The 24,378-nt window shown below is 42.1% G+C and overlaps 1 protein-coding gene across 2 annotated transcripts in view; it reads right to left on the bottom strand.

Annotated features, from left to right (window-relative positions):
* Nucleotides 1-15,070: 15,070 nt before the first annotated feature.
* Nucleotides 15,071-24,378, bottom strand: part of GXYLT1 (glucoside xylosyltransferase 1) — a 39,923-nt gene continuing 30,615 nt past the window's right edge. For both annotated transcript variants that reach the window (XM_084810700.1, XM_084810701.1), the window contains 3 exons: nt 20,386-20,509; nt 19,850-20,022; nt 15,071-17,858 (listed from right to left, as the gene is read on the bottom strand). In XM_084810700.1, the coding sequence (XP_084666826.1) occupies nt 17,697-17,858; nt 19,850-20,022; nt 20,386-20,509 (459 nt within the window). In that variant the 3' untranslated portion in view covers nt 15,071-17,696. The remainder of the gene's footprint in view (nt 17,859-19,849; nt 20,023-20,385; nt 20,510-24,378) is intronic.

Here is a 24,378-nt window from a genome sequence, read left to right as displayed (position 1 = left end):
TTTCTATGAAGCACTTAGTAGTCCAGGTAATAAATACTTACCGGTTCCCATTTTGATGGCATGTGTTTTTTGTATTTTAATAGAAAGAAATTGACAGCAACTGTAATATTTCTAGGTGTGTGTTTTTTAAATATACAACATTTATTTATTTATTTACCACCAATAGCTGAATTTCTCTGGGTGGTTCACAAAAATTAAAACCACAAAGCGCAGCATAGAACAATATAAAATATGAAAGCTTAAAACCACAATATAACAGTACAACCAGAATAAAACCTAGCAGCAATGCAGAGATTTAAAATACAGATTTAAAACACCAAAGCTAAAAGACTAGGATGCTAAAATACTGGGAGAATAAGAAGGTCTTCACCTGGCACCAGAAGGAGTACAATGTAGGTGCCAGGAAAACCTCTCTAGGGAGCTCATTCCAGAGCTGGGATGCCACAGCAGAAAAGGCCCTCCTCCTCAATTCCTTTGGCAGGGGCTCCCGGAGAAGGATCCCTGAGGATGATCTTAGGGTCTGGGCAGGCACATATGCGAGGAGGTGATCTTTCAGATAACCTGGCCTCAAGCCATTTAGGGCTTTGAATGTTAATACCAGCACTTTGAATTGGGCCCGGAAATGGACTGGCAGCCAGTGCAGCTGGAAAAGTATAATACAAAATATACAAAATTAAAGATAAATGGGATTCATGCAGCAATTATTCAGTACAACTGGCTTTTCTGAAAATGTTAGATATAAATCTATGCCACGTAAGAAACTGGATTCACAAGATCACATTTAAATGTGTATCAGCATTGGGCATGATATATCCATCACAATTTATTGCATCTAGAGCCCAATCCTAGGCATGTTTACTCAGAAATAAGCCCCACTGGATTCAGTAAGGCTCACTCTCAAATAAGTACCCATAGCGTTGAAGCTTCTAAATCCACTACATTCAAGCAGAAAAAGGCTGATACTCCAATAGTCCACTTATTTATGAGATGCCAGAACGCAAGTCAGCTCGTAAGTCATGCCTCTGTCTGGAAAACCCTCCTGAATAATCCCAGAGGTAAGAAAAAGGCATTCTTTACATGCTCAAAGGAACACTCTTTTAATTATTACTTTGCTTTTCCAGCCTGGCAATTGAAACATGTGGGCTATTGGTCTGCTCACCTGACAGGAGCCATGACCAGTTGTTGTTGTTGTTCAGTCGTTAAGTCGTGTCCAACTCTTCGTGACCCCATGGACCATAGCACACCAGGCCTTCCTATGCAGCCTTGTCGTACTCCTTTCCCAATTTGGAACCACTTGGTTGTTCCATGTCTGGTTCTTACTGTTGCTTCTTGATCCTCGTACAGGTTTCTCAGGAGAAAGGTAAGGTGGTCTGGTAACCCCATCACTTTAAGAATTTGCCACAGTTTGCTGTGATCCACACAATCAAAGGCTTTAGCGTAGTCAATGAAGCAGAAATAGATGTTTTTCTGGAATTCTCTTGCTTTCTCCATGATCCAGCGAATGTTGGCGATTTGATCTCTAGTTCCTCTGCCTCTTTGAAACCCAGCTTGTACTTCTGGTAGTTCTCGGTTCACATACTGCTGAAGCCTAGCTTGTAGGGTTTTGAGCATCACCTTGCTGGCATGTGAAATGAGCGCAATTGTGTGGTAGTTTGAACACTCTTTGGCATTGCCCTTCTTTGGAATTGGAATGTAAACTGACCTTTTCCAGTCTTGCGGCCATTGCTGAGTGTTCCAAATTTGTTGGCATATTGAGTGCAGCACTTTAACAGCATCATCTTTTAGGATTTTAAATAGCTCAGCTGGAATACTGTCATCTCCGCTAGCTTTGTTGTTACTAATGCTTCCTAAGGCCCACTTGACTTCACTGTCGAGGATGTCCGGCTCAAGTTCAGTGACCACACTATCATGGCTATCAGGGACATTAAGAACTGTATAGTTCTTCTGTGTATTCTTTCCACCTCTTCTTAATCTCATCTGCTTCTGTTAGGTCCCTGCCTTCTTTATCCTTTATCATGCCCGTCTTTGCACAAAACGTTCCCTTGAGATCTCCGATTTTCTTGAAGAGATCTCTAGTCTTTCCCATGCTGTTGTTTTCCTCGATTTCTTTGCATTGTTCATTTAAGATGGCCTTCTTGTCTTTCCTTGCTATTCTCTGGAACTCTGCATTCAGTTGGATATATCTTCCCCTTTCTCCCTTGCTTTTTGCTTCCCTTCTTTCCTCAGCTATTTGTAAAGCCTCATCAGACAGCCACTTGGCTTTCTTGCATTTCTTTTTCTTTGGGATGAATTTAGTTGCTGCCTCCTGAACAATGTTACGGACCTCCGTCCATAGTTCCTCAGGCACTCTGTCTATCAGGTCTAATCCCTGAAATCTATTCCTCACCTCCACTGTATATTCAGAAGGGATATGATTTAGGTCATACCTGAATGGTTTAATGGTTTTCCCTACGTTCTTCAATTTAAGCCAAAATTTTGCAACAAGAAGCTCATGATCTGAGCCACAGTCAGCTCCAGGTCTTGTTTTTACTGACTGTATAGAGGTTCTCCATCTTTGGCTGCAAAGGACATAATCAATCTGATTTCAATATTGACCATCTGGTGATGTCCATGTGTAGAGTTGTCTCTTGTGCTGTTGGAAAAGAGTGTTTGCTCTTAACTTATATGCAGAGTACATAATGAGAAACGCTGGGTTGGATGAATCACAGGTCGGAATTAAGATTGCCGGGAGAAATATCAACAACCTCAGATACGCAGACGATACCACCCTAATTACAGAAAGCGAAGAGGATCTAAAGAGCCTCTTGTTGAGGGTGAAAGTGGAGAGTGCAAAAGCTGGTTTGAAACTCAACTTTAAAAAACTAAGATCATGGCATCTGGCCCCATCACTTCCTGGCATATAGAAGGGGAAGAAATGGAAGCAGTGACAGATTTTATTTTCTTGGGCTCCAAGATCACCGCAGACAGTGACTGTAGCCATGAAATTAAAAGACGCTTGCTCCTTGGGAGGAAAGCTATGGCAAACCTAGACAGCGTAGTAAGAAGCAGAAACATCACCTTGCCAACAAAGGTCCGTCTAATCAAAGCTATGGTTTTCCCAGTAGTAACGTATGGCTGTGAGAGCTGGACTATAAGGAAGGCTGAGCGCCGAAGAATTGATGCCTTTGAACTGTGGTGCTGGAGAAGACTCTTATGAGTCCCCTGGACTGCAAGGAGGTCAAATCAGTCCATTGTAAAGGAAATCAACCCTGACTGCTCATTGGAAGGACAGATACTGAAGCTCAAATATTTTGGCCACCTAATGCGATGAGAAAACTCCCTGGAAAAGACCCTGATGCTGGGAAACATTGAAGGCAAAAGGAGAAGGGGACGGCAGAGGATGAGATGGCTAGATAGCATCACCGATGCAATGAATATGAACTTGAGCACACTCCAGGAAAGAGCGGAGGACAGGAAGGCCTGGCGTGCTATGGACCATGGGGTCACAAAGGGTCAGACACGACTTAACGACTGAACAACAACATATGTATATGTATTATATGTATTTTTATGTAAACCGCTTAGGGAACTTAGGATATCAAGCTGTATACAAATAGATAAATAAATAAATAAATAAATAAGCAAGCAAGCAAGCAAGCAAGCAAGCAAGCAGGCACGCTATTTTTTAGTATGGTCAGGTTTTTCCCTATGGCAGAGTCATTGAGACTAAAATAAAAATGTGTATGGAGATATAGCACTCTAAGAAACAATGTACTATTTGTGTGGACACTTGTCAGGGTGGACACTGAGCCCATAGAATCCCAGAGTAGTTCTGATTCTGAGGAAGAGCAGCCGCTCCTGGGAGAGGAGCGCGCTCATCCTTCCCAGGGCCAACAGTTGACAGAGATTCCTCCCACCAGCATTCCTAGAATAGATAGCAGTCCCGGGAGTGAGAGAGCGCGGGAAGCAGACTTGCTGGACGCGCGACGCCGATGCAGGGAGCGGCACCAAATGGAGGGTGCGGAAAGGAGGCGCCAGTCCCAGCCCAGGCCTTAACCCTTTCCTCCCCCTCCTTGTCTGCTTCTGGCAGTCTTTCAGCTACCGTCATCCTCCCAGAGAAGTATGCGGCTTTTCGGGATGTGTTTGACAAGAAGGAGGCTGACCAGCTTCCCCCCGCCACCGTCCTTTTGACTGTGCCATTAACCTCATTCCGGGGGCGACCATCCCCCCCGCTGGCTGGCTGTATTTGATGTCGGAGCCGGAACTTTGAGCTCTGCGGTAGTTTTTGGACAAGAATCTCAAATGCGGCTTCATTCGCCCGACTTCCTCCCCCGCCTGCGCTGCTACCTTCTTTGTGGCCAAGCGATCTGGAGAACTCTGCCCGGTGCACGATTTCAGAAATTTAAATTCGGTCTTCATCCCTGACAAGTACCCCCTCCCCCTCATACCTGAGATGCTGGAGCGCCTGGGGCGAGCAAGATTTTCACAAAGTTGGACCTGCGTAGTGCATACAATCTCATTTGCATCCGGGAGGGGGATGAGTGGAAGACCTCTTTCGGGACCCGGTACGGAGCGTATGAATACATAGTGATGCCGTTTGGGCTCGTCTGTGCCCCCCCCCCCACGTTTTCGCGTTTTATGAATGCCATCTTCCGGGACTATTTGGACACTTTCCTCATTGTGTATCTCGATGATTTACTTATATTTTCTGAGGACTCCCACGCCCATCGGTGTCATGTCTCCGCCGTCCTCCAGCGCCTCCACAAGAACCATCTTTATGCCAAGCTGGAGAAATGTGTGTTTGATCTAACCTCTTTGGACTTTCTTGGCTACATTATCTCGCCTGACGGTATCAGGATGGATCCTGCAAAGGTCCAGGCTGCCCTCTCCTGGCAGGCTCCATCCACCAAGAAGGACTTGCAACATTTTCTGGGCTTTGCTAATTTTTTTACAGAAAGTTCCTGCCCAGTTTTGCTCGGCTGACTTCTCCTCTCACAGACCTCCTTAAGGACAAGAAATCTCCTTCTCATTGGACGGCATCGGCCCAACAGGCTTTCGAGGAACTTAAGAGGCTTTTCAGTTCTGAGCCGATCCTGTTACATCCTGACCCACGGAAGCCTTTTGTAGTGCAAACTGATGCCTCTGACTTTGCAGTGGGGGCGGTGCTTTTTCAGCCAGATCGGGGGGGCGGCGGGTTGCAACCCTGCACCTACCACTCCAGGAAACTGAACATGTCTGAGAGAAATTATACCATCTGGGAGAAGGAACTGGCCATCAAGTCCACTTTGGAGACCTGGCGTCATCTCCTGGAGCGGGCACAGCACCCAGTCAAAGTTAGAACTGACCATCGCAACCTCGAACATCTTCAGACAGCCCGTGCCTTAAACCATAGGCAGATTAGATGGTCGCTTTTTTTTTCTCGGTTCCACCTTAAGATTTGCCATGTGAAGGCCTCCAACAACCTACAAGTGGATGCTCTTTCACGTAAGCCTGACCTCCAGCCAGGGAGTGAGGAAAATCCCCCCCCCCGATTCTTCCCCCTCAAGGCCTGGCGGCAGCTGCGCTGCCTCATTCTTGGGAGGAACTCCTTCTCAGGCTCAGGATGCTTTTGTTCACACCAAGGTGGAGGAATTCGGGCTAGCCTCTGCCCCCCCACACACACTCTACCCCCTTCTCTTTGCGAGGTGGCCTGCTTTACCATTTCAGCTGGGTCTATGTGCCTTCTAGACCCCTCCGCAAGGAGGTCCTCCATCAGTGCCACGACTCCCCCACAGATGGGCATTTCGGCGTCACCAAGACCCTGCACGGAGTGACGTGGGATTTTTGGTGGCCTCGTGTGTGTCAGGACATCAAGTCCTATGTCGCCTCCTGCCCAACCTGCCAGCGGGCGAAGTCCCCCTCAGGCAAGCCAACAGGCTTGTTTCACCCCTGCCTACCCCCTCAGGACCTTGGAAACTGCTCTCCCTTGACTCCATCACTGACTTGCCTCGCTCACACGGTAAGACCACCATTCTGGTGGTGGTGGATTTGTTTTCCAAGATGGCCCATTTCATCCCCTGCTCTGGGTTGCCCACCGCCAGGGAGACGGCAGAGCATTTTTTGGCGCATGTTTTCCGGCTCCACGGATGGCCCGAGGGTCTCATTTCGAGGTCCAATTCACTGCCCGTTTCTGGAGAAAGCTACTTGGGCTTCTCCATGTGACGCTCTGTCTTTCCTCTGCTCACCATCCACAGACGGACGGTCAGATTGAGCACACCAATGCGACTCTGGAGCAGTATTTGCGCTGTTGTCAATTACCAGCAAGATGACTGGTTTTCCTTGCTGCCTCTCACAGAATTTGCTTATAACAATGCCTGCCATGCTTCCACCCACCAAACTCCATTTTTTGCCAATTTTGGTTACCACCCCAAGGTTTTCCCGTCCACCCTAGCTCCCTCTTCAGTGCCAGCGGCCCATGACTTTTTAGAGGAGTTGAGAGCAGTACACCACCCCTCGAGCAAGCCAAGACAGCCTACAAGGCCTCTGCGGACCAGTGGCACCAGCCGGGTCCGTCTCTGCAACCAGGGGACTGGGTTTGGTTGTCCACCCAATACTTCCCCTCTCACTCGCCCGCAAAGAAGCTCGTGCCTTGCCACACGGGGCCTTTCCAGATTACGGCCCAGATTAACCCTGTTGCTTTTCGCCTGGCTCTCCCCCGCTCCATGAAGATCCATCCCGTTTTTCTTCGGTCCTTGCTGTCCCCCCTGGTTTCTGGCGACCCTCATCGCTCAGTCGGCTCCCCCCCCCCGCCGCCAGTGCTGGTGGAGGGGGAGGAAGAGTTTGAGGTCTTGGAGATTCTGGACTCCCGCCTTTCTCGCGGCCGCTTGCAATATCTGGTGGACTGGAAGGGGTACGGGCCTGATGAGCAATCCTGGGAACCCGCGGAAAATGTGCATGCTCCGTTGCTGCTGAGGCGCTTCCACCAGCTGTCCTCCCCGGGGCCCCAGGGGAGGAGCACGAGGGGGGGCCTCATGGGAGCGGGGATGATGTCAGGGTGGACACTGAGCCCATAGAATCCCAGAGTAGTTCTTATTCTGAGGAAGAGCAGCCGCTCCTGGGAGAGGAGCGCGCTCATCCTTCCCAGGGCCAACAGCTGACAAAGATTCCTCCCACCGGCATTCCTAGCATAGATAGCAGTCCCAGGAGTGAGAGAGCGTGGGAAGCAGACTTGCTGGACGCGCAACGCCGACTCAGGGAACGGCACCAAATGGAGGGCACGGAAAGGAGGCATAGTGCCCGGTTGGCGCGCAAACAACGGTTGCACCCAGAGGATCCAAGGGAAAAGGGGAGGCACTCTCCCTAGCCCATAAGTTCAAGGTCTGCCAGTGATTCTCCTTCAGACGGGAACCAACTGTTCCAACTTAGGGCATAGGTACTCAGCTGCTCATACCTAGCTGCTAACAGTAGAGTTGTTAAGTTGTAAAAGAGGAATAAAGCTTTGAAAAGAATCCCTTTGTCTGTGTCTGGACTTGGCTACTGGTTTATACTGAGAGAGACCTCCAAGGAGCCCTTGACAACATTCTTACGATAGTGTCTGATTTCTATACACAAAGGTAAGCACACGCACACATTTGAATGAATGGGTTTGAACATTAATAAGGAAACATTTCCACCTCTTCAGAAACATTCTACCTTGCAGTATCCCTAGCTAATGATATATAGCTGAAAAAGATCTCATGCCCCAAGCTGTGATGTAATTCTGAAAGTCATTCTACATGTTAGTATGTTGAGAGCTGATATGCATTCTACAGTACTTTTCCCCAGCAAAATGCATTATTCATTGATGAAGAAACTTTGCTTAATGCATGCTAAAGTTGAAAGTATTCACAGGCTCTTTCATCAGACAGCAACAAGAATAAATTATCCAGTTAGAGAGGTTATACTACGCCACCTGTCCAACACTCAGATTTATGTCTGCTTTCACAAACAACGTACTATGCAACATAAATCTTATCATCAAAGCCACGAGTACATACATTTACCCTAAAGCCCTGTTTGTCAATTAGGCAAATTGAACCATGCAGGGCTATCAGAGGCCCAATCTACACAGCCAATTCAGTGTGGAGCAACAGCACATCAGGGTCGTTCATGACATATGATGCTGTCACCAGTCTGCAGCAGCCCTGCGGCTTCCCTCTGGAAACTGCGCATTTTCACAAAGTCATTTTAGTGCGTTGCTTTCCTTAAATGCGGCTTCCACGTGGTTCTGCTGCAATGTGCCTCGTCCCCCCACATTAAATTTTGGGCATGCCTAGGAGTGTTTCTGTGACCTGGCAGTGATGGTCAAGGGGTGGGGCCATCCCTCCCCCTCATTCCCTCTTTTCCCCCATTCGCAGTAGAACACTTTTGGATACTTCCTTTCCCTACTACTTCACAGTAGTGCTGTTTTAACCATTCACAGTATCACAGTAGCAGTGTTTTAACTGTTCACTTTTCAGTAACGTCATTTTCCCATTCACAGTATCACTGTAGCACTGTTTTAACCATTCACAATATCACACTAGCCTGCTTTACCCATTCACAATCTGTAACGGCGCTATTTTAACCACTCACAATATCGCAGTAGTGCTCTTTTAGCATTTCACAATATCCCAGTGGTGGATGAGAGAAGTGTGGGGTAAACTACAGGGGCTTAATTCAGCACTTCCATTAAACTTCCCTGAGCTGGGACATGGCAGGGAACAAGCGTCTCTCGCTGGCTGAGCAGCACCTAAGTGGTTGATGATGTTCAGTTCTACTCACTGGACTACACCCACCCAACCCTGAAGTATGGCAGTTTCAAGTGCTGTGTGACCCGTGAAAGTGGTTTTTTAGTGTATACTCTTTTCTTGCTCTGCGTGGTGCTGATGGACCAAAGCAATTTCATGAAAATCCGGATATAATTCACAAAACGCTTCAGAAATCATCACCATGTAGATTGCCCCAGAGTCTCAGCCTCTTTCCTTCCCATTTGTATCCACCCCTTTCCCTGCCGCTTGCACTAGCTCGTGTAGCTGCAAAGCCTGGTTGCTATGTTTCCTTGTGATTGGCTACATCACCAGAAATGATCCGACTAGGATTCAGCTGATGGTAACCACTGCAAGCAGCAAGTGTACAGGACACTTAAGTTGCAGTTAGCTCCAGAGGTTGGAAAGGGCCTTGCCAGGAACGTAAAGCAGGCCACAGGAGTGTCACCCCAACAGTGCTGCCATTATTGCTTTGCCCAGGGCAACCAAGACAGGCAGAGACAGTAAGCATTCTCAAGTAGTACAAACCTTTGGGTGCTGATTGCTCCCCATTCTTAATCCTGAAGCCACCAGTACCTTCAGTGAGCAGGTTAAGACTGCCCACTCCCATCTTTTCATACAGAAATACTGGCTTAAAGTCTGATTCACATATGAATCAGTTTTAAATACTGTTTGTATATGCTTAGTTACCATGGTTATTAACCTTCATCATGTTGGTTAGCATAGTTTGTGTGAATGACTTTTACAGAGAGGGTGTGATACAGCTAGAGAACATTAGTATGGGTTGGGTCCAGATTCGGTCAGTTAGTCTGAAATCAACCCAGCCTAGAAATGTATTGGGCAACTGCATAATCGGATGTCCTTATGATCATGGAAAATGTTCTCAAGACTGTTTTATCGGTCTTAAACTATACTGAGCATATTTAAAAATGGATTTTCCAACCTTTTCAAAGCCTATAAATTAAATGCTTTAAAAAAACATACATTGGATAGTTTAGTCCTGATGGTAAACTATTTGCCCAGTTAATAATTGCTTCAGCTTGTTCAATAATTGTTTAAGATGATGAGTGCCTCTACGTCGTAATAGATGGAGGAGTTTGCCTACAATTCCATCACCTCAAATATTCAAAAACTGCTGCATAAAAATTCTTGCATCTTCAATATAAGAGGGGCAAACTGTGATTGCGTCTTGACATTTCTCCATAAAGAGCAACAACAGTCAAGAAAGGGACTCCTCTGTCAACACACATTTATTGACATCTTCTCCACTTATGACAGATAGTGTAGCAATATTTTGTTATCTATTATTTGAACCACGTTTGGATTTTATTACATTTCAGCTATCACCCATATGGGATGTGTTTTTAGTTCATGAGTTATAGTGTTTTAATTATAATTATAGTAACTATAGTTAGTTACTATAACAAATAAATGTTATTTTATTTGTAATTTATTATTATTTTATTGTTAGCTACCCTGAGCACTAACTTTAGTGAAAAGGTGGGATATAGATTTAGTTAATTAATAAATCCTACTATAGTCCATAAAGGTAATACCAAAGATATATGGCAAAAACCATTCTTCTCCTCCCCAAACTCCAGCTATTTCCACCATTCTAGTCAGTTGCAATGGAAGACCACTTCTGTGTGCAAGAGGCAGAATGTGAATGTAAGTGAAATATTTTGTCCCACTCTGATTGTTTCCTGGGGTGTCCCTGGAAGAAAAAAAAAACTTTTAAGAGATATTGTACCACTATTGTCCAGTAGAGGTTATTTAAAAAAACAATAAAGCCTTTCATCCCTCTCTCCCTCTCTCTCTCCCCTTCTCTGTGGCTCCTCTCCTTTCTCTGGCTCTTCCATTCATCTCACTGGCTCCTATCTCTCTTTTTCTGGCCTTCCTTCCAGTATGTGTGTGTGTCTGGCTCCTCTCCTCTCTGGCTCTTCCTTCCATCCATCCATATCTCTGGCTCTTCTCTCTCTCGCTGGCTCCTTCTCTCTTTCTCTCTCTAGGTTTGGATCCAGACTTAAAGGAGACCCATTGAAATCAATGGAACCACAGTGAGTTGTGATTTACTTACTCCCAAGTCTGGATTCACCCTCTAATTCTACACCCAGGCTCTAATTCTACAAACCCCTTCCCACTTTGTTTTAAATTTAAATTTGGGGGGATTTTAAACTATTACTGTTTTGAGATGTTCTACCAGTGTTTAACCTTCTAGACCCCAGTCTGCTATTGAGATTAGCTGCCATCAGCACGCAGATCACTGTGGTCCCTGTGTGGTTTATGAGTACCACGTGTGCCGATTCAATATACCTAACATTGAAAACACCCCCTGTCTAGAAGCACTTTTCAGTCTTTCTTCAGATGGAAGGCTGTTCTAGCAGAAGCTAATCATTCATATGATTTTTCTAAGGCCACCTAAACAAATGTATGTTTATTCGTTTCAAATGTATTGCCTCCTCAGAAATGGCTAATAAAAATGTCTACACAACTAACATACCTAAACCCCTACTGAACACTTTAAACAAGAGGAACACCATTCTCTACCTCTTCTTCCATATGCAACAGTTCTCATTCAGCATACTGCCTACCTTGGAGGGGGTTGGAAAACACTCAGATGGGAATAATTTTAAATATGCAAAAGAAATATGAAAACAAGGGACCAGCCCTACTGTCTTTTACACAGTGGTTCGAAGTTTTTTGAGATTACAACATTCAAGCAGCATGGGTCTCTAGATACAGCTGCTCAACGAGGCATTGTAGGATAGCAATATAAAGATAAAACATCCAGCTTAATTAATTTTTAATTTCCTACACTCTCAAATTAGGAGTAAAAAACTGATTCAATATCTTCCATTTTCTTGAAAGCTTTTTTAAAAAGTGCTCTAAAGAACTGTGAATTCAACAGTTTTTGTAATTTAGGGGAATTTCTACATCCACTTTCCTATATATATTTCTTCCAAAAAAATTTACATGAGTAATATAAATTGATTTAACATGAATTGCTCCGTTAAGATGTGTACACGAATGGCTGACTGAACATTAAGATTCATAAGAGATGAACATAAAAGAAAAACTGAATCCTTTGTAGCCAAGTCTGTAATTATGTGAATGGGGATATGATGTTAATGAACTGAAGGCAGAATGAAACGCAAATTGACCTCCCCAGAACTGAACATGAGGGTAGTGAAAACGCAGTAGGCCACCCTCATAAATTGCACATCTCAGCTGGTTTTTATAATTTTAATCATATGAAAAAAGGCTAAGAATATTACAAATAACCAAAAAGCTGTGGGGTGGGGCGGGAAAGAGAAAGGTTATCTTTTCATTAAATACTGTTGTGTCAGAATGACCTGGTAGCAATCCTTTGCTGGTATCAAAAGTTAGACCACAGTTATGGAAAAGGTAGACTACTGACTGAAGCTTTAACTAAGTTGTAACCTTTGTGGCTCATATGTTCCTTTCACTTACAAAAAAATTAACCCAGTACCATATAGCATTCAGCCAGTCCATATGAACATGCAAACTGGCCCTCACACACTACAAAATGCATGCTTCCTCCTGCACAGAACTCAAGTGTCCAGCCCCCTTCTGATAGATGTTTTTCACCATGAATGGCAAGGATCAAGCACACTGGTGGTTGGTCGTACCTTTCCACACACCCTATCCACATTTTGCTGCAAATGGGAGTGATGTTCCCTTGCCCTGATATATAATCTAGCTCAAAGGAAATGCGCTGAGAGGAAGAGAAGCAAAATGTACTTATTTGTGTCATGGTATCTGAAGGCTGTTTCACGACACTATGATACAATTTATTTGGGTCTTAGAACAGCAAGAAGTAAACAAGGGACTGATAGTCCAATGACTCAAGTGAGAAGCTTTGGCTGGTCAAGCCCATGAACTGACTGATGTTCACAGCAGCAGGATGCTCACCTGCAGCAAGATGACATGGGGATGAGATAGACTCTTAAGAGCTCAAAAAAGGAAAAGAAAAAACGGCCATACAGGATAGTTAGAAAAGGGCTCCCAGGTCAAAGAGATTTAAGATCTAGCATGGGCATTTTTAAAAACTCCTGAATTTCACCCAAGTCACCAAAACGCTTAAGTATAAGCTTTAGACAACTGACATAACAGATGTTCAATTCTGAAAGGCCACATGGAATCAAGAAGAATCTGCCTGCATTAGTTCCCTTACTCCATATCTGTTCTGAGTGACTCCAGCAGTTAGTAGGCATTTGCATTAGTTGAAGCTGACCCTAAACAAATACTTTTAACAGATTCAGCTTTCTATGACAAGAGGTAATAAATCTTCAGCCAAGAAGAGAATTAGATTTGCTGAATGGACTGATCATACAGAAGCATTTATAAGGGACGTGGGGGGGGGGGATGGGGAGGAACCAGAGCAGCAAGATACTGTTGTGAAAGGTGGCACTGTGTAATTCTTTTTCTTTTTGTCCAGTATCTATGAAGTGATAGTGATGATGATGGCAAAGAACGTCTAAGGAACTAGGAGCAAACTGTTTTATCATTTAGGCATTCCTAGGCCTTCAGTATTAGATCCTCAGATAACTTGCATGTTACTCAGCAAGCGTAGCCTCCAGATGGATGACTGAACACTTTTTGTCCCAAGGAAACCACTGAGGGAGTCCAAGCCAGAAGGCCCCTTTGGCTTGATCATCTGAATGAACTTAGTACATGTGGGACCTACAACAAAATGTTGCAATGTGGAGGGCTCCTGTTCCGGGTTCCAGTCCGCCAGCCATGCCCTCTTCCATTCCACTGCCCCTCACTTGTATCTTGTGTTTCCTGTTTGACAGTGCTCTTAAACAAAATACGGTAGAGTGGGGGGGGGGGTAAAGGGCAGTGATGAACACTGTACAGGAGGGACTGTAGCTCAGTAAGTAGAGCACATGCATTGCATTCAGAAGATCCCACGTTCAATTCCCAGAATCTCCAGGTAGGGGTGGAAAAATCCTGCCTGAAACACTGGAGAACTGCTCCCAGTCAGTGTCGATAATACTGGGCTAGATGAACCAACAATCTGACTCAGTATAAGGAGGCTTCCTACAACACTACTCCTATGCATCACATCTCAAACTGATCCTTTGCTTTTATTTGTGTGACTCAAGCCTAGTAACTTTGAACTTTGGGGCAACTACATAACATATAGGTCTGCATTCATCATTCCACATTTCCAACCCCTACACAGATATTCGTTCTATATGTCCTATTCATTCTTTGTGGAATTATATACTATCTATAAATAATATTAAATTGGGCCCCTTCCAATGGTGTACTGAAAGAAAAAATGCTTCTCTGTCTCATACGCTCTGTCATACCCTCGCTGAGATATAAATTCCAGGATATTGTCCAAATGACTCAATAAGACTCTAACCTTTCCCCTTAAAAGATCATACAATTTGACATATATGGGGGGCAGGGTATTTGGGGAATGATCTACCACTATCAGAATACAACCAGCATTTGAGATTAACTCCCTTCCCAGTTACAGGTGTGATTGCAAGCAGCTGACTATCCTACCTCCTTGATGATTCCAGGGATCTAGGTGTTGTAAAATAATCTGTAAAGTTAGGGTATGGTATGTTTATCCTCAAGTGACTGTGATGCTCGCAGGTCAATGCAATGAAACAAAAAATGTTTCTCTCCAACCTATTCTGAGGGGTTTGGTGAGAAGGCATGAACTACAGTAAAGAAGCACACAAGATACTTTTATGGAAGAAAAGCATGGAAGCAAGCCTCAAGAATGAATCTGATCTGGTATCTTACCATGTACATATGTGTGCGTTTGTTTAATCTCCTGGTTCTGTGCTTACGCTCCCCACCCTTGCATTTTGTTTCGAGTTTTATGGACGATGAGTCTTATTTTGCAAAGCTATGCCTCAAACTGTAATCTGAGAGGGAATCATCTAATCAAATATAAGAGCACACAAACTTCAAGAAAATGACATATATGCATATCTATGCAATCACTCAATACAACAGAATTTGCAGCTTTCAGTATCCTTACAGGAACCTTGGAATTTAACAAGCCCACACAGGACTAGAGAATCACAGTTCCAGTCAGTTACCACTATTCCCTTTATGCCATTTCCCCTTACTTCCTGAAGATGAAACTAAAGATGCCAACACATATTACCTCGGTAGTTGTCTACTGTACACACTTGGCATGAATATCTGTGCATGAGCTATAAGATGTTGGGTTGGCTAAACCTTTATAGGAGGAGGAATTTGAAACACCTTGAGGTTATAAAGCACATGTCAGATATTTGAACCACTAGTTAGGTCTTAAAAGAAGATGCAAGAAACAGAGCAATAGAAAACAGTTTATGTAAAACAGTTGTAACAATGCTTTGCATGGACATCAGCAGGCCTCCAATTCTGTTTATTTTCTAACAGAACTAAAATATATACATTATATTTATCTAAAATAATAGTGTGACTTCATAAGAATTTAACCTTTCATCTATATCCACTTTTCAGTATTAAACTAGCTTTTCAGTATTAAAATGAGCTTTTCTTTTAGCAAGCTGTCAAAACACACATTAATGATCAATGTGCTTAATTGGACCTTGAGATCTATACTTTCAGGAGCAAATCACAAAGCAGATAAAGTAATGCCTCTCAGTAAACCAACTGCTAGCTTTCAAAATATGAAGATTTTATTACTCTTAGTGTATTAGTTCTAGTGAATGATGCACTAACAACATTTCAAAGAATGGTAAATAGGACTGATAGCTGATTTCTAGTCAATAATCAAGTTATTTTTCAAAATAGCAAAGCATGCTTTGTGCTCTGTCTTTTAAATACTTGTGAACTGAAGAATGTAAAATATTTAAAGCTAGGTCACACTATTAAACCTGAAAATGTACAGTTAATTTTCACCAGTTAATTATCATCTCTCTAATAGTGGACTCAAAGTGAAAGTGGACAGGTTTAAAGCCAAAACATGGCCACTGACAAAAAAAGAGGAAGGCATCAGCATGCTCAGAGGAAGCCCATGGTTTGCACAAATACTATATAAAACCCTAAAATGGACTACAGTCCAAAGAAGGCCAAGCATGCACACTAGCCACAGAATGTTGAGTACCAGTTGGAAAAGAAAACTGTGTGTAGGTGGGTAGGAGGAAGGAGTGGAATGCCCTGCTCAGAGCGAATGGCTGGATGGAACCCTGAACAGGAGGAGCATTCCCGTTAGATGCGATACACTGCAACATTTTGCAGAAGTTCACAGCTCACGATATGCCCTTTTCTAAATGTTCTCTGCATTACGGACTAGCAGCTACAGCAAGGAGAATAAAAGTGCACTACATTTTTTTAATCCCCAGTTTTCAGCAGCTGTGAATGAATGCTGTCGGGGTGCTGAGATGTCAATGCATGGCAAAATAGTAAAATGTCTAAGGAAGCAGGATCCAGCTGGACGAGCTGCAAAAATGCTCACATATTACTAGGTTCATTCCCAGTATATGTATAATTGCAACTCAAGTATTATAATAAAAATAGCAGTTTATGAAATAAAATATATTGCAGGAACTACTATTATTAGAGCAAACATTTTTCTTCTAAACAAACATTGTACCCAGCGTGCCACATAATGGAATGGCCACAATGGTTCCACTGAAATAAGAAGTTTATAACAGTAACACTATTCTGGCCAAACATTTTAAAGCTTTGTTGCCAAATACACATTAACTATTTGGTGAGCAAACAACTGCAACATAATAATCCATATAGCATCACCCTATATTTACGTGGATTTTTGTGAATACTAAGAATGCACTAGGCTTTAACTATTAGGATTCAGATACTAATATAATACTTCATAATAAACGACAGTATATTTCACAATATAGTTTTTCCTTCCAGAATGGCTAATAAAGTCATACAAAAATTTTATTCAAATTTAATTAAAACTATATTGATAAGTATCTATACATCACATTCCACCTTAGTAAGAAAAAATCCAGCCATATCATTTTGGCTCAACCATGTTGTAATGTTGGCCAGGATCCAAACAATCACACCACTAGTTCTGTGCACCTAAGAGGTTTGGGCTTATACTTCTCAAACCACAGCCTCCGTGCCATATAGCATATTGCTTTTGGCACTGTTGGGCCTTCCAGACTCAGTCTGCCATATGGCAAGAGGCTTTGTTGTTCAAAGGGGGCGGGGGGGGGGGGGGAGAAGGAAGGCCCATTCGGCATGCCCATGCCAAGCTCTTTAGTGTGCCTATTTTGCTCTTTAGATCCCAGCTGTTCTGTTTATAGCAATGTATCATGAACCACAGATGAACTAGGGTTTCTTTCCACTATGTATCCTTGTTTGGAGTGGATGTCCTGTGTATATCATGTGCAGTTTACAGCTAATATGTAAAACATGATTGTCAAAATATTTTAAAATATAAAGAGATGAAAACAAAGGCACATATAGATTGTCATCAGTCATATCACATTCCTCTGAAAATAGAATAACTTCTTAGCTTTGTAAACAACTTATTCTCACATTTTTAAAGTGAGGTTAGTGCTGACTCCATTATTGCTACATTCACAGTTCAGCAGAATTTGAGATTAGGTATGACAAAATATACTGTCATTCCTCAAGTATAAAGACCTTCATTTTTATCTGATTCATTTGAGGTTTAAAAGCAACTGAATTATGTAAAATAAACCTGAATATAAAACCCAGTAACACTTATTCACTGTAATGAAAATGTGTACTAACTAAACTTCAAACATTCTCCACTGTATGCTTTTTTCCTGCAAAGAATCCTTCAAGATGATCAGCATCTTCATTTTGTCCACACTGGGATATACATCTGGGAATATAAGAACTGATTTGAAAAATATGCCATTTCTTTCATGAATATCCTACAGGCATCATATATTCTCCCACATTTGTCTTGTTTAATTCAGAAGTTTGGAAAGCCTATAATGATCACCTTCCCTTAGATCTTCTATCATAAATATCCCTTATGCTTTTTGTTAGCTGCTTTATGAACATTTTGTATATTCTTCCACAGTAAGTATGCTGTGTCTTTTGTAGTTCCAGTTCAAGGGGTAGCAGCAAGGCATGTACCAGGTCATCACCGAATGAATACTGGAAGAGGAAATTAAAAATACTGTATTAACAATGCCATTCCAACAGTACTATCTTTTTTGAAACAGTTCTGAAACTGTTTTCCATTATTACACTAAATATTCTGTTCTATGAAAGTTTCTTTCTAAATATGGGAAATACAAAGACAAGAAGCAATAAACACTTGACAATATTCTTAATACAGAGTGCAATACATAAAGTCTTCCTTTGGCAAGTTTGCAATATATTTTGATTACTCAAAACATCCAATTAATGTCAACTTAAATGAATGCAAAATGGTTGAGCCTGGATTTTTTTTTTTTTAATCAACATCAACATTCAGGGAAACAAATCTAAAAATGAGTGTCAGACATGTAAATTAATGGGTTAATTTACATGATCACAGGCCTGCCATGTTGTAGCTTTGGCCTGAAATGTGTATAATTATCTCAGTATGCCATTCTTTAAAATAATATATGGCTCTTATTGAGTTGAAACAGTACAAAAAGAGTAATCTATAGTACCATTAAAGATGGGGCACTTTCATTAAACTGAATTATGAACAAGCACACACAGTATTTAATGGAAACCTGAAGTAAAAACAGTCATTAATCCAGAGTTACAGGTTATTTTACTGTATTAAAAAAAAAAGTGATATGCAAACCCAACATTTCAAAATAAAATAATTTTGCTAATCTTGCTGGCATCAGGTCAGTATTGATCTACATCTTTTCTGTGCCTCCTGCATAAACAAAAACTGATCATAAATAAAGCGGAGAGATTTTCTTTTCTTAATATTTTTCTAGCAATACCCAAAGGAACAAAGAAATTGTATTTTTATGAGACCACATTTTCTTTCGGTGTAGTGTATTCTAAGGCCCCCAGTAGTACTTTTCTTCATTTTTATACCTATATGACAACATGCAACAAAGCACCATTAAAATATACTATTGATCTTTGAAGGTTATATACAAGATAGGATGAGCATTAAAATAAGCAACATTGCTGCATTTTACAGCTCTTCAGTGAGGAAGCTGAAATACTGATAAATAGTTTATTAGAAACTTTATTTGCAGAACAAGAAAGCTGAACATTTCTGCCAAGCATGAAAGACCTGTACATGCATTTATAAACTGCACAAATTAAAGTAACTAAATTATACAGATATGAGACAGGAATAAGAGTTGGGGAGAAATAAAATTGAGGTTTTCAGTATCCAAGCATAACTTACTAATTTCAGCAGTAAAATGGGAAAAGAAGAATTGTCACAACACTTATGGTAGCCTCAGTTTGGTCCATCACAGTAGCTCTGATACTGCAAGCATTTACTACAGCATTATGCAACAGCGAAATTCTTCTAGAACAGCCTGCCCCAACATAGTGTCCTCGTGATATCTTGGACTTCATTTCCCATCAGCCCCAACCAGAATGGTCAATGGGCAGGCATCCTGGGAGTTGTAGTCCAAAACGCCTGGAGGGTACCCAGCTGGGGAAGGCTGTTTTAGGGCCTACTTTAAATTTAAATAAGCTTAAGTCCATCCAGGATTGCAGCCAAGTGGTACAACACTGAGTAATATGAATACATGTAGTTCTGCCCTTCTCTCTCTCTCTCTCTCTCTCTCTCCCCCCCTCCGATAATGGAAACCAGTATGTGTTTGAAACCTTCTGCATCCGAAACTAAGCTTATACACTCAAAACTTCAGTAACCCTACAATCTCACTTCCTTTCAAAACTTATCTAACATTACATACGTACGCTGTTCTTAGACACTAACATCTCTTATACACCTTGTTTCCTTAAACGTCAGTTTTTGGAACTTACACTTTGCACGTTAACTGATAACTGTGGGTGAAATACAGTTAAAACTAGAAGGCTTGTTCTTATACAAAAGTTAATTGAGAAGTTAAAAGGATGATAGTTAGATTTAAAATAATTGTTTTTAATCCTAGAAGTTAGCATTAATATAGATAGAGGTCATTTCCTAGCTGAAATTAAGAGATTCAAATGCTTACATTTTTTATTGCATCATACAAAGCTCGAAAAGCTGGTTGTTTATCATCATGGTAAACACCTCTGTTTCCATGAAGGATGAATATTCCTTCCTTTTCAGCCTCCTGGCAATTGCTTCCATAAATACAGTGGTCTGGCCGATAGTTCCATTGGCAAGGAAAAACAAAAAGACTTTCTGTGCAGAAAAAAAACCCACAACACAGTGATTATAGGTAAACTCTTAATTAGTTCCAATTTTCTTTTTGGTATTGCTGTTATCCTATACCCTACTGGACATTTTAACTGAACAGATTAAGACCTTAACAAATGGACATATATACAGTATCCTTAAGCTTCATCATATTGGCAATCCTCTAAAGGCCAATAAATTTCACCCAAAACAGAATTTGGTGATTCAGTCAAACGGAAACCTAATTAGAACATAAATGTAAAGAACTCATAAAAACTAAATTGAAATAAAACATTTTGTGACCCAAACACCAATAGCCTATTGAGATGTGTCATTCAAACATCATTCTAAACAGAAAAAGCAGTTTACCTGGATTATGAAAAAACATAATGTTCAGAAGATCCTGATCACCCCATGTTATATTCAATTTATATTTTTTCAGCAATGGCATGAGAATTTCTTCCCACCGTAATCGTACCGTTGTCATATCGTTCTTCAATATCAAAAACATAAGATCAACATTAGAGCAAACACCGAATCCAGCAATCTCCTTTCCACATGGAAAATGATACTCCATAAGTTCTTACATTCATACTTATTTCTGACAATTTGAGGGTACAGTACCTAGATTATGACAGATCTCATGCCTGCAATAAGTTTTATTGCAGTGTTATATCTTTGTAAGATTTAATTATTTTAATTGTCCTCTCATACAGGGAGATAAGTGATGAATTTTAACATTTATCATTCCACAGGAATAAGCTATAAACCCTTACACCACAGGAAAGCATACAAAGGGTAGTATCCAATGTTTCCCATCCGTGAGCAGGGCCCACAGTTGCTTCCATTCTGTGAGTGGACAGCCCCAGCCCCCATTGCACAAGCAGCACCTACCACTTGTACAACAGAGATTTAGCAGAAATGTTCATTTCTGGAATTGGAGCAGGTCAGCAGAGCTCCCTTATGCGAGCTGGCTGGTCACCACTGGTTACCGGCCTCTGTTCTGCTTTAGCATTACTTGGATGGTACTTCCCATTCAAGATTGCTCTGCTATAGACCAAAGAAATTAAGTCAGTTTTTACTTTTTATGTCTGTACTGCAAAAATGGTCAACATGCAGTGCAAGCACTTTTGAGCAAGCTACTTTTCCCAGATTCCACCAAGTGCCAGCTCTCATTATTTTAAAAGTATTTTTGAGGTACTCCACTGCAGACACAAACGAGAAAGTGCAAGAGCTATAAATACTCCATGACTGAAACTGTGGCAAGAAGGCGAAATTCATCACATTTTCAATTATGATGATTTAAGACAGGAATCTCCAACCTTTTGGGGCCATTGGGAACATTTGGAATTTTGAGAAATTTTAATGGGTGTTGTCACAAAATGGCTGCCAGAGAGGGTGACCATTCACAAAATGGATGCTGGAGTACAGGGGCATTGTTGGGAAGGCCCACCTGGGCACGGGCCCTGGATCTTTTTTGAGCTGTGCCCCGGATCTTTTGAGCTGTCCCAACTGCCATTTTTTTTTTAACATTTTCCCTTTTGAGTTGCACTGGAAAACAAAAACGACCCTAACTTTTTTAGTTTGTATGATAAATACATGACGTCTGGAGGCTTGGAAACCCCCATGGAATTGATTGAATTTCAATGCCAAATTTCAGGCAATTATGTCCAGTGGCTTTTGTGCGAGTCACAGGTAAAATCTGCTATTTTCAAGAAAATCTGTCAAAGCAAAGAGCTATTTTTTTTTGTGCTTCCACATAAATGCATGGAATTTGGGGACCTGCCAGGCCCCATAGAGATGACTGAGCCTGCCAAATTTCAGACAGTTATGTCCAGTGACTTTTGTGCTAGTCATAGGTAAAATTTGCTTTTTCCAAGAAAATCTGTCAAAGTAAAGAGCTATAATTTTTTGTGCTTCCACATAAATTCATGGAATTTGGGGACCTAGCAGGCCCTATTCAGCTGACTGAGCCCACCAAATTTCAGACAGTTAGGTCCAGTGGACCTAGCCATAGGTATATTTTTCCTTTTCTCAAAGTCTAAAACAAAAAGTAAAAAATTTCAAGTCACCCAGGGGATTAGAGATCCTAATCAGAAGGTGTTTAAGGTGACCATTGGGAGGTCACTATCTCTAATCTCTGGTGTAGGGGGTTTTTTTTGAGGTGCAAAAAACCTCTCTCCCCCTACTTTTCTTTTCTGCTCTTACATGCCCACTGTTGGGAGCTTGCCTGCAATGAAATTTTGAAGAGGGAGAAGGAAGGGAAGAAAGAGCTCCATGTGAAATACTGGTATTTCACATAGCATCTGATTTTACTGCCCCAAACTGGAACCTTTGGCTTCTGCAGAAGTTTAGTAGCTTCAGTACAGCAAAGGATCCAATCAGCCTCCACAAACTTCTTTCTTCTTCTCAACTTTAATTTCTCCTAAATAGCTGTAGGACTCAAATAATCCCAAAGGGAGGGTTAGGACTATGTGGCGTCATGATCGAGAAACTGATCGGGCTTTTAAATAGGTTCTACAGTTTTAAAAAAGCTAGAAAAAGCCCTCAGCCACCTCACCTCATAAAGTTCATTTAAGTATGTGCAATCCTTACAAACCCTCCACAGCCTTCTAAATTCCTCTGAAGTACTTCCTCTCTGAAAAGAGCCACTTGGCTTAGGGAATTCTCTCTACCCCCCACCCCCACCCCCATTTCCAATCACCATTCTTCTTCTCTCCCCTATCCTGCCCTTTCCCCCTTTCCCCCCTCCCTCCCCTCCCCTTCCCCCCCCCTCCCCTTCCCCCCTTCCCTTCCCTTCCCTTCCCCCCTTCCCTTCTTTATTCCACCCAGAGCATATCTTGGGGAATTCTTAAAGAGAATTCTCTTTATTGGGCAACGTAAGTTCTGAACTGTATTTGACTTTATACAAACAGACAAGAGGATTGTTTTTTCTCCTTCTCACTCAAGCCTTTGAGAACAGTGGGTTCACATGGTTGCAGAAAAACAAAAACCCTTGCAGCTAGCATTCTGAAATTTGGCAGACATGATCTCCTCTGATGGGGCAATGAATCCTGAATTTTTTATCCAATTCTTCCAAGGAATTAAAACGTTATTGGCGTTCCCTTTAAAAGAATATCAAGATATAAACCCTGCACCTATTTTTCTGACATTGGGCAGGTGTAATCCCCTTCTAGGGGCTACTATGCCTGAAATTATCCAGTTCTGAGCAAGAGAAAAAAGTTACAGGTTTTTTTCTGATTTCCCATGGTAGTCAATAGGAATCATAAAGACTCATTTTTCCAAACCTTGACTCAAGTTTGGTGCTGAGCTGAAGTGGTCCGACTACAAATTGGCCAGAGCAGAAATGGGATGTTTTCCAAAATGCTGAATCGGGGTCTGACTTGAAATGGGGTAGGTGGTCAGTGCAAACTTATGTATGTATGTAATCTATTAGACGTGCTGGATCTTTTAAGACTCTAGCAACGCCCCTGCTGGGGGGCACAGCCAGTCACAAAGCAGTCATTTCACAGAAATGGTGATACTAAAAGACAAGTAACTTGCCCAACCAACGGAATATTGTCAGAGCATTCTCTCAAAATACAAACACACTCCTTTGAATCCACACTTCTCTCTCGTGTTCAAAGGGGGGAAATCCTGAACAAACTTTCTCTCACCCGAATGTCCCAGCACACAAGTTCTACTCACCCCAGTTACCCATTTCTCTTAGGATCACCCATCCTCCCCAAAACACACACTCTCTTTTTCACTCTGGATCAGACCCCCAAAACACACGTACACTTTTTCTCTGGATCACCCCACAAACACTCTCTTTCTCTAGGTCACCCATCCCCCACTTTCTCTGGGGAGTAGGGAGCAACCCTTCCTGTTGCTCCCCACTGCTCTCCACAGTCCCCCAAGCTTAGCAGGCAGCGACTCTTTCTTTTTTCCCCAATTAAGTTTTGGTGGGTGGGAAGCAGTAGAGCTCTGGCTTCCAAGTACCCTAACCCCTTTCCTTTCCTTTCCTTTCCTTTCCTTTCTAAAGAATGCTCTGGGCTCAAGCAGCTTGTCTGGGGGAGGTATGCTGGGGAAAGCAAAGGAGGTGGCTGGAGGGTGGAGCTCTGTTGCTTTCCAGATGACCAAAGTAAAAACAAATATATAAATTCAAATCGTTTTTTTAAAAATATATTTTAAAAGATACGGAGGGCCGGGAAGGGAGGCGTGAGCCGATTAAAGCTATATCAAGCCTGAAGAGCTGTAATAAACCTTCTGCATTTGGAATGAACAATTTCAAAAGATGTCTGTCACATAATACGACAAATATGTCCACTAATATCCATTAATCACCATTAAATCATATCCTATGAACACACCCACTTCCTG

The sequence above is a fragment of the Heloderma suspectum genome, chromosome 7 (assembly GCF_057233095.1).
Source record: "Heloderma suspectum isolate Gila_16-S chromosome 7, 16-S_ref, whole genome shotgun sequence".
In the NCBI taxonomy this organism is placed as follows: Eukaryota; Metazoa; Chordata; class Lepidosauria; order Squamata; family Helodermatidae; genus Heloderma; species Heloderma suspectum.
This window is presented reverse-complemented; position numbering and strand designations above follow the sequence as displayed.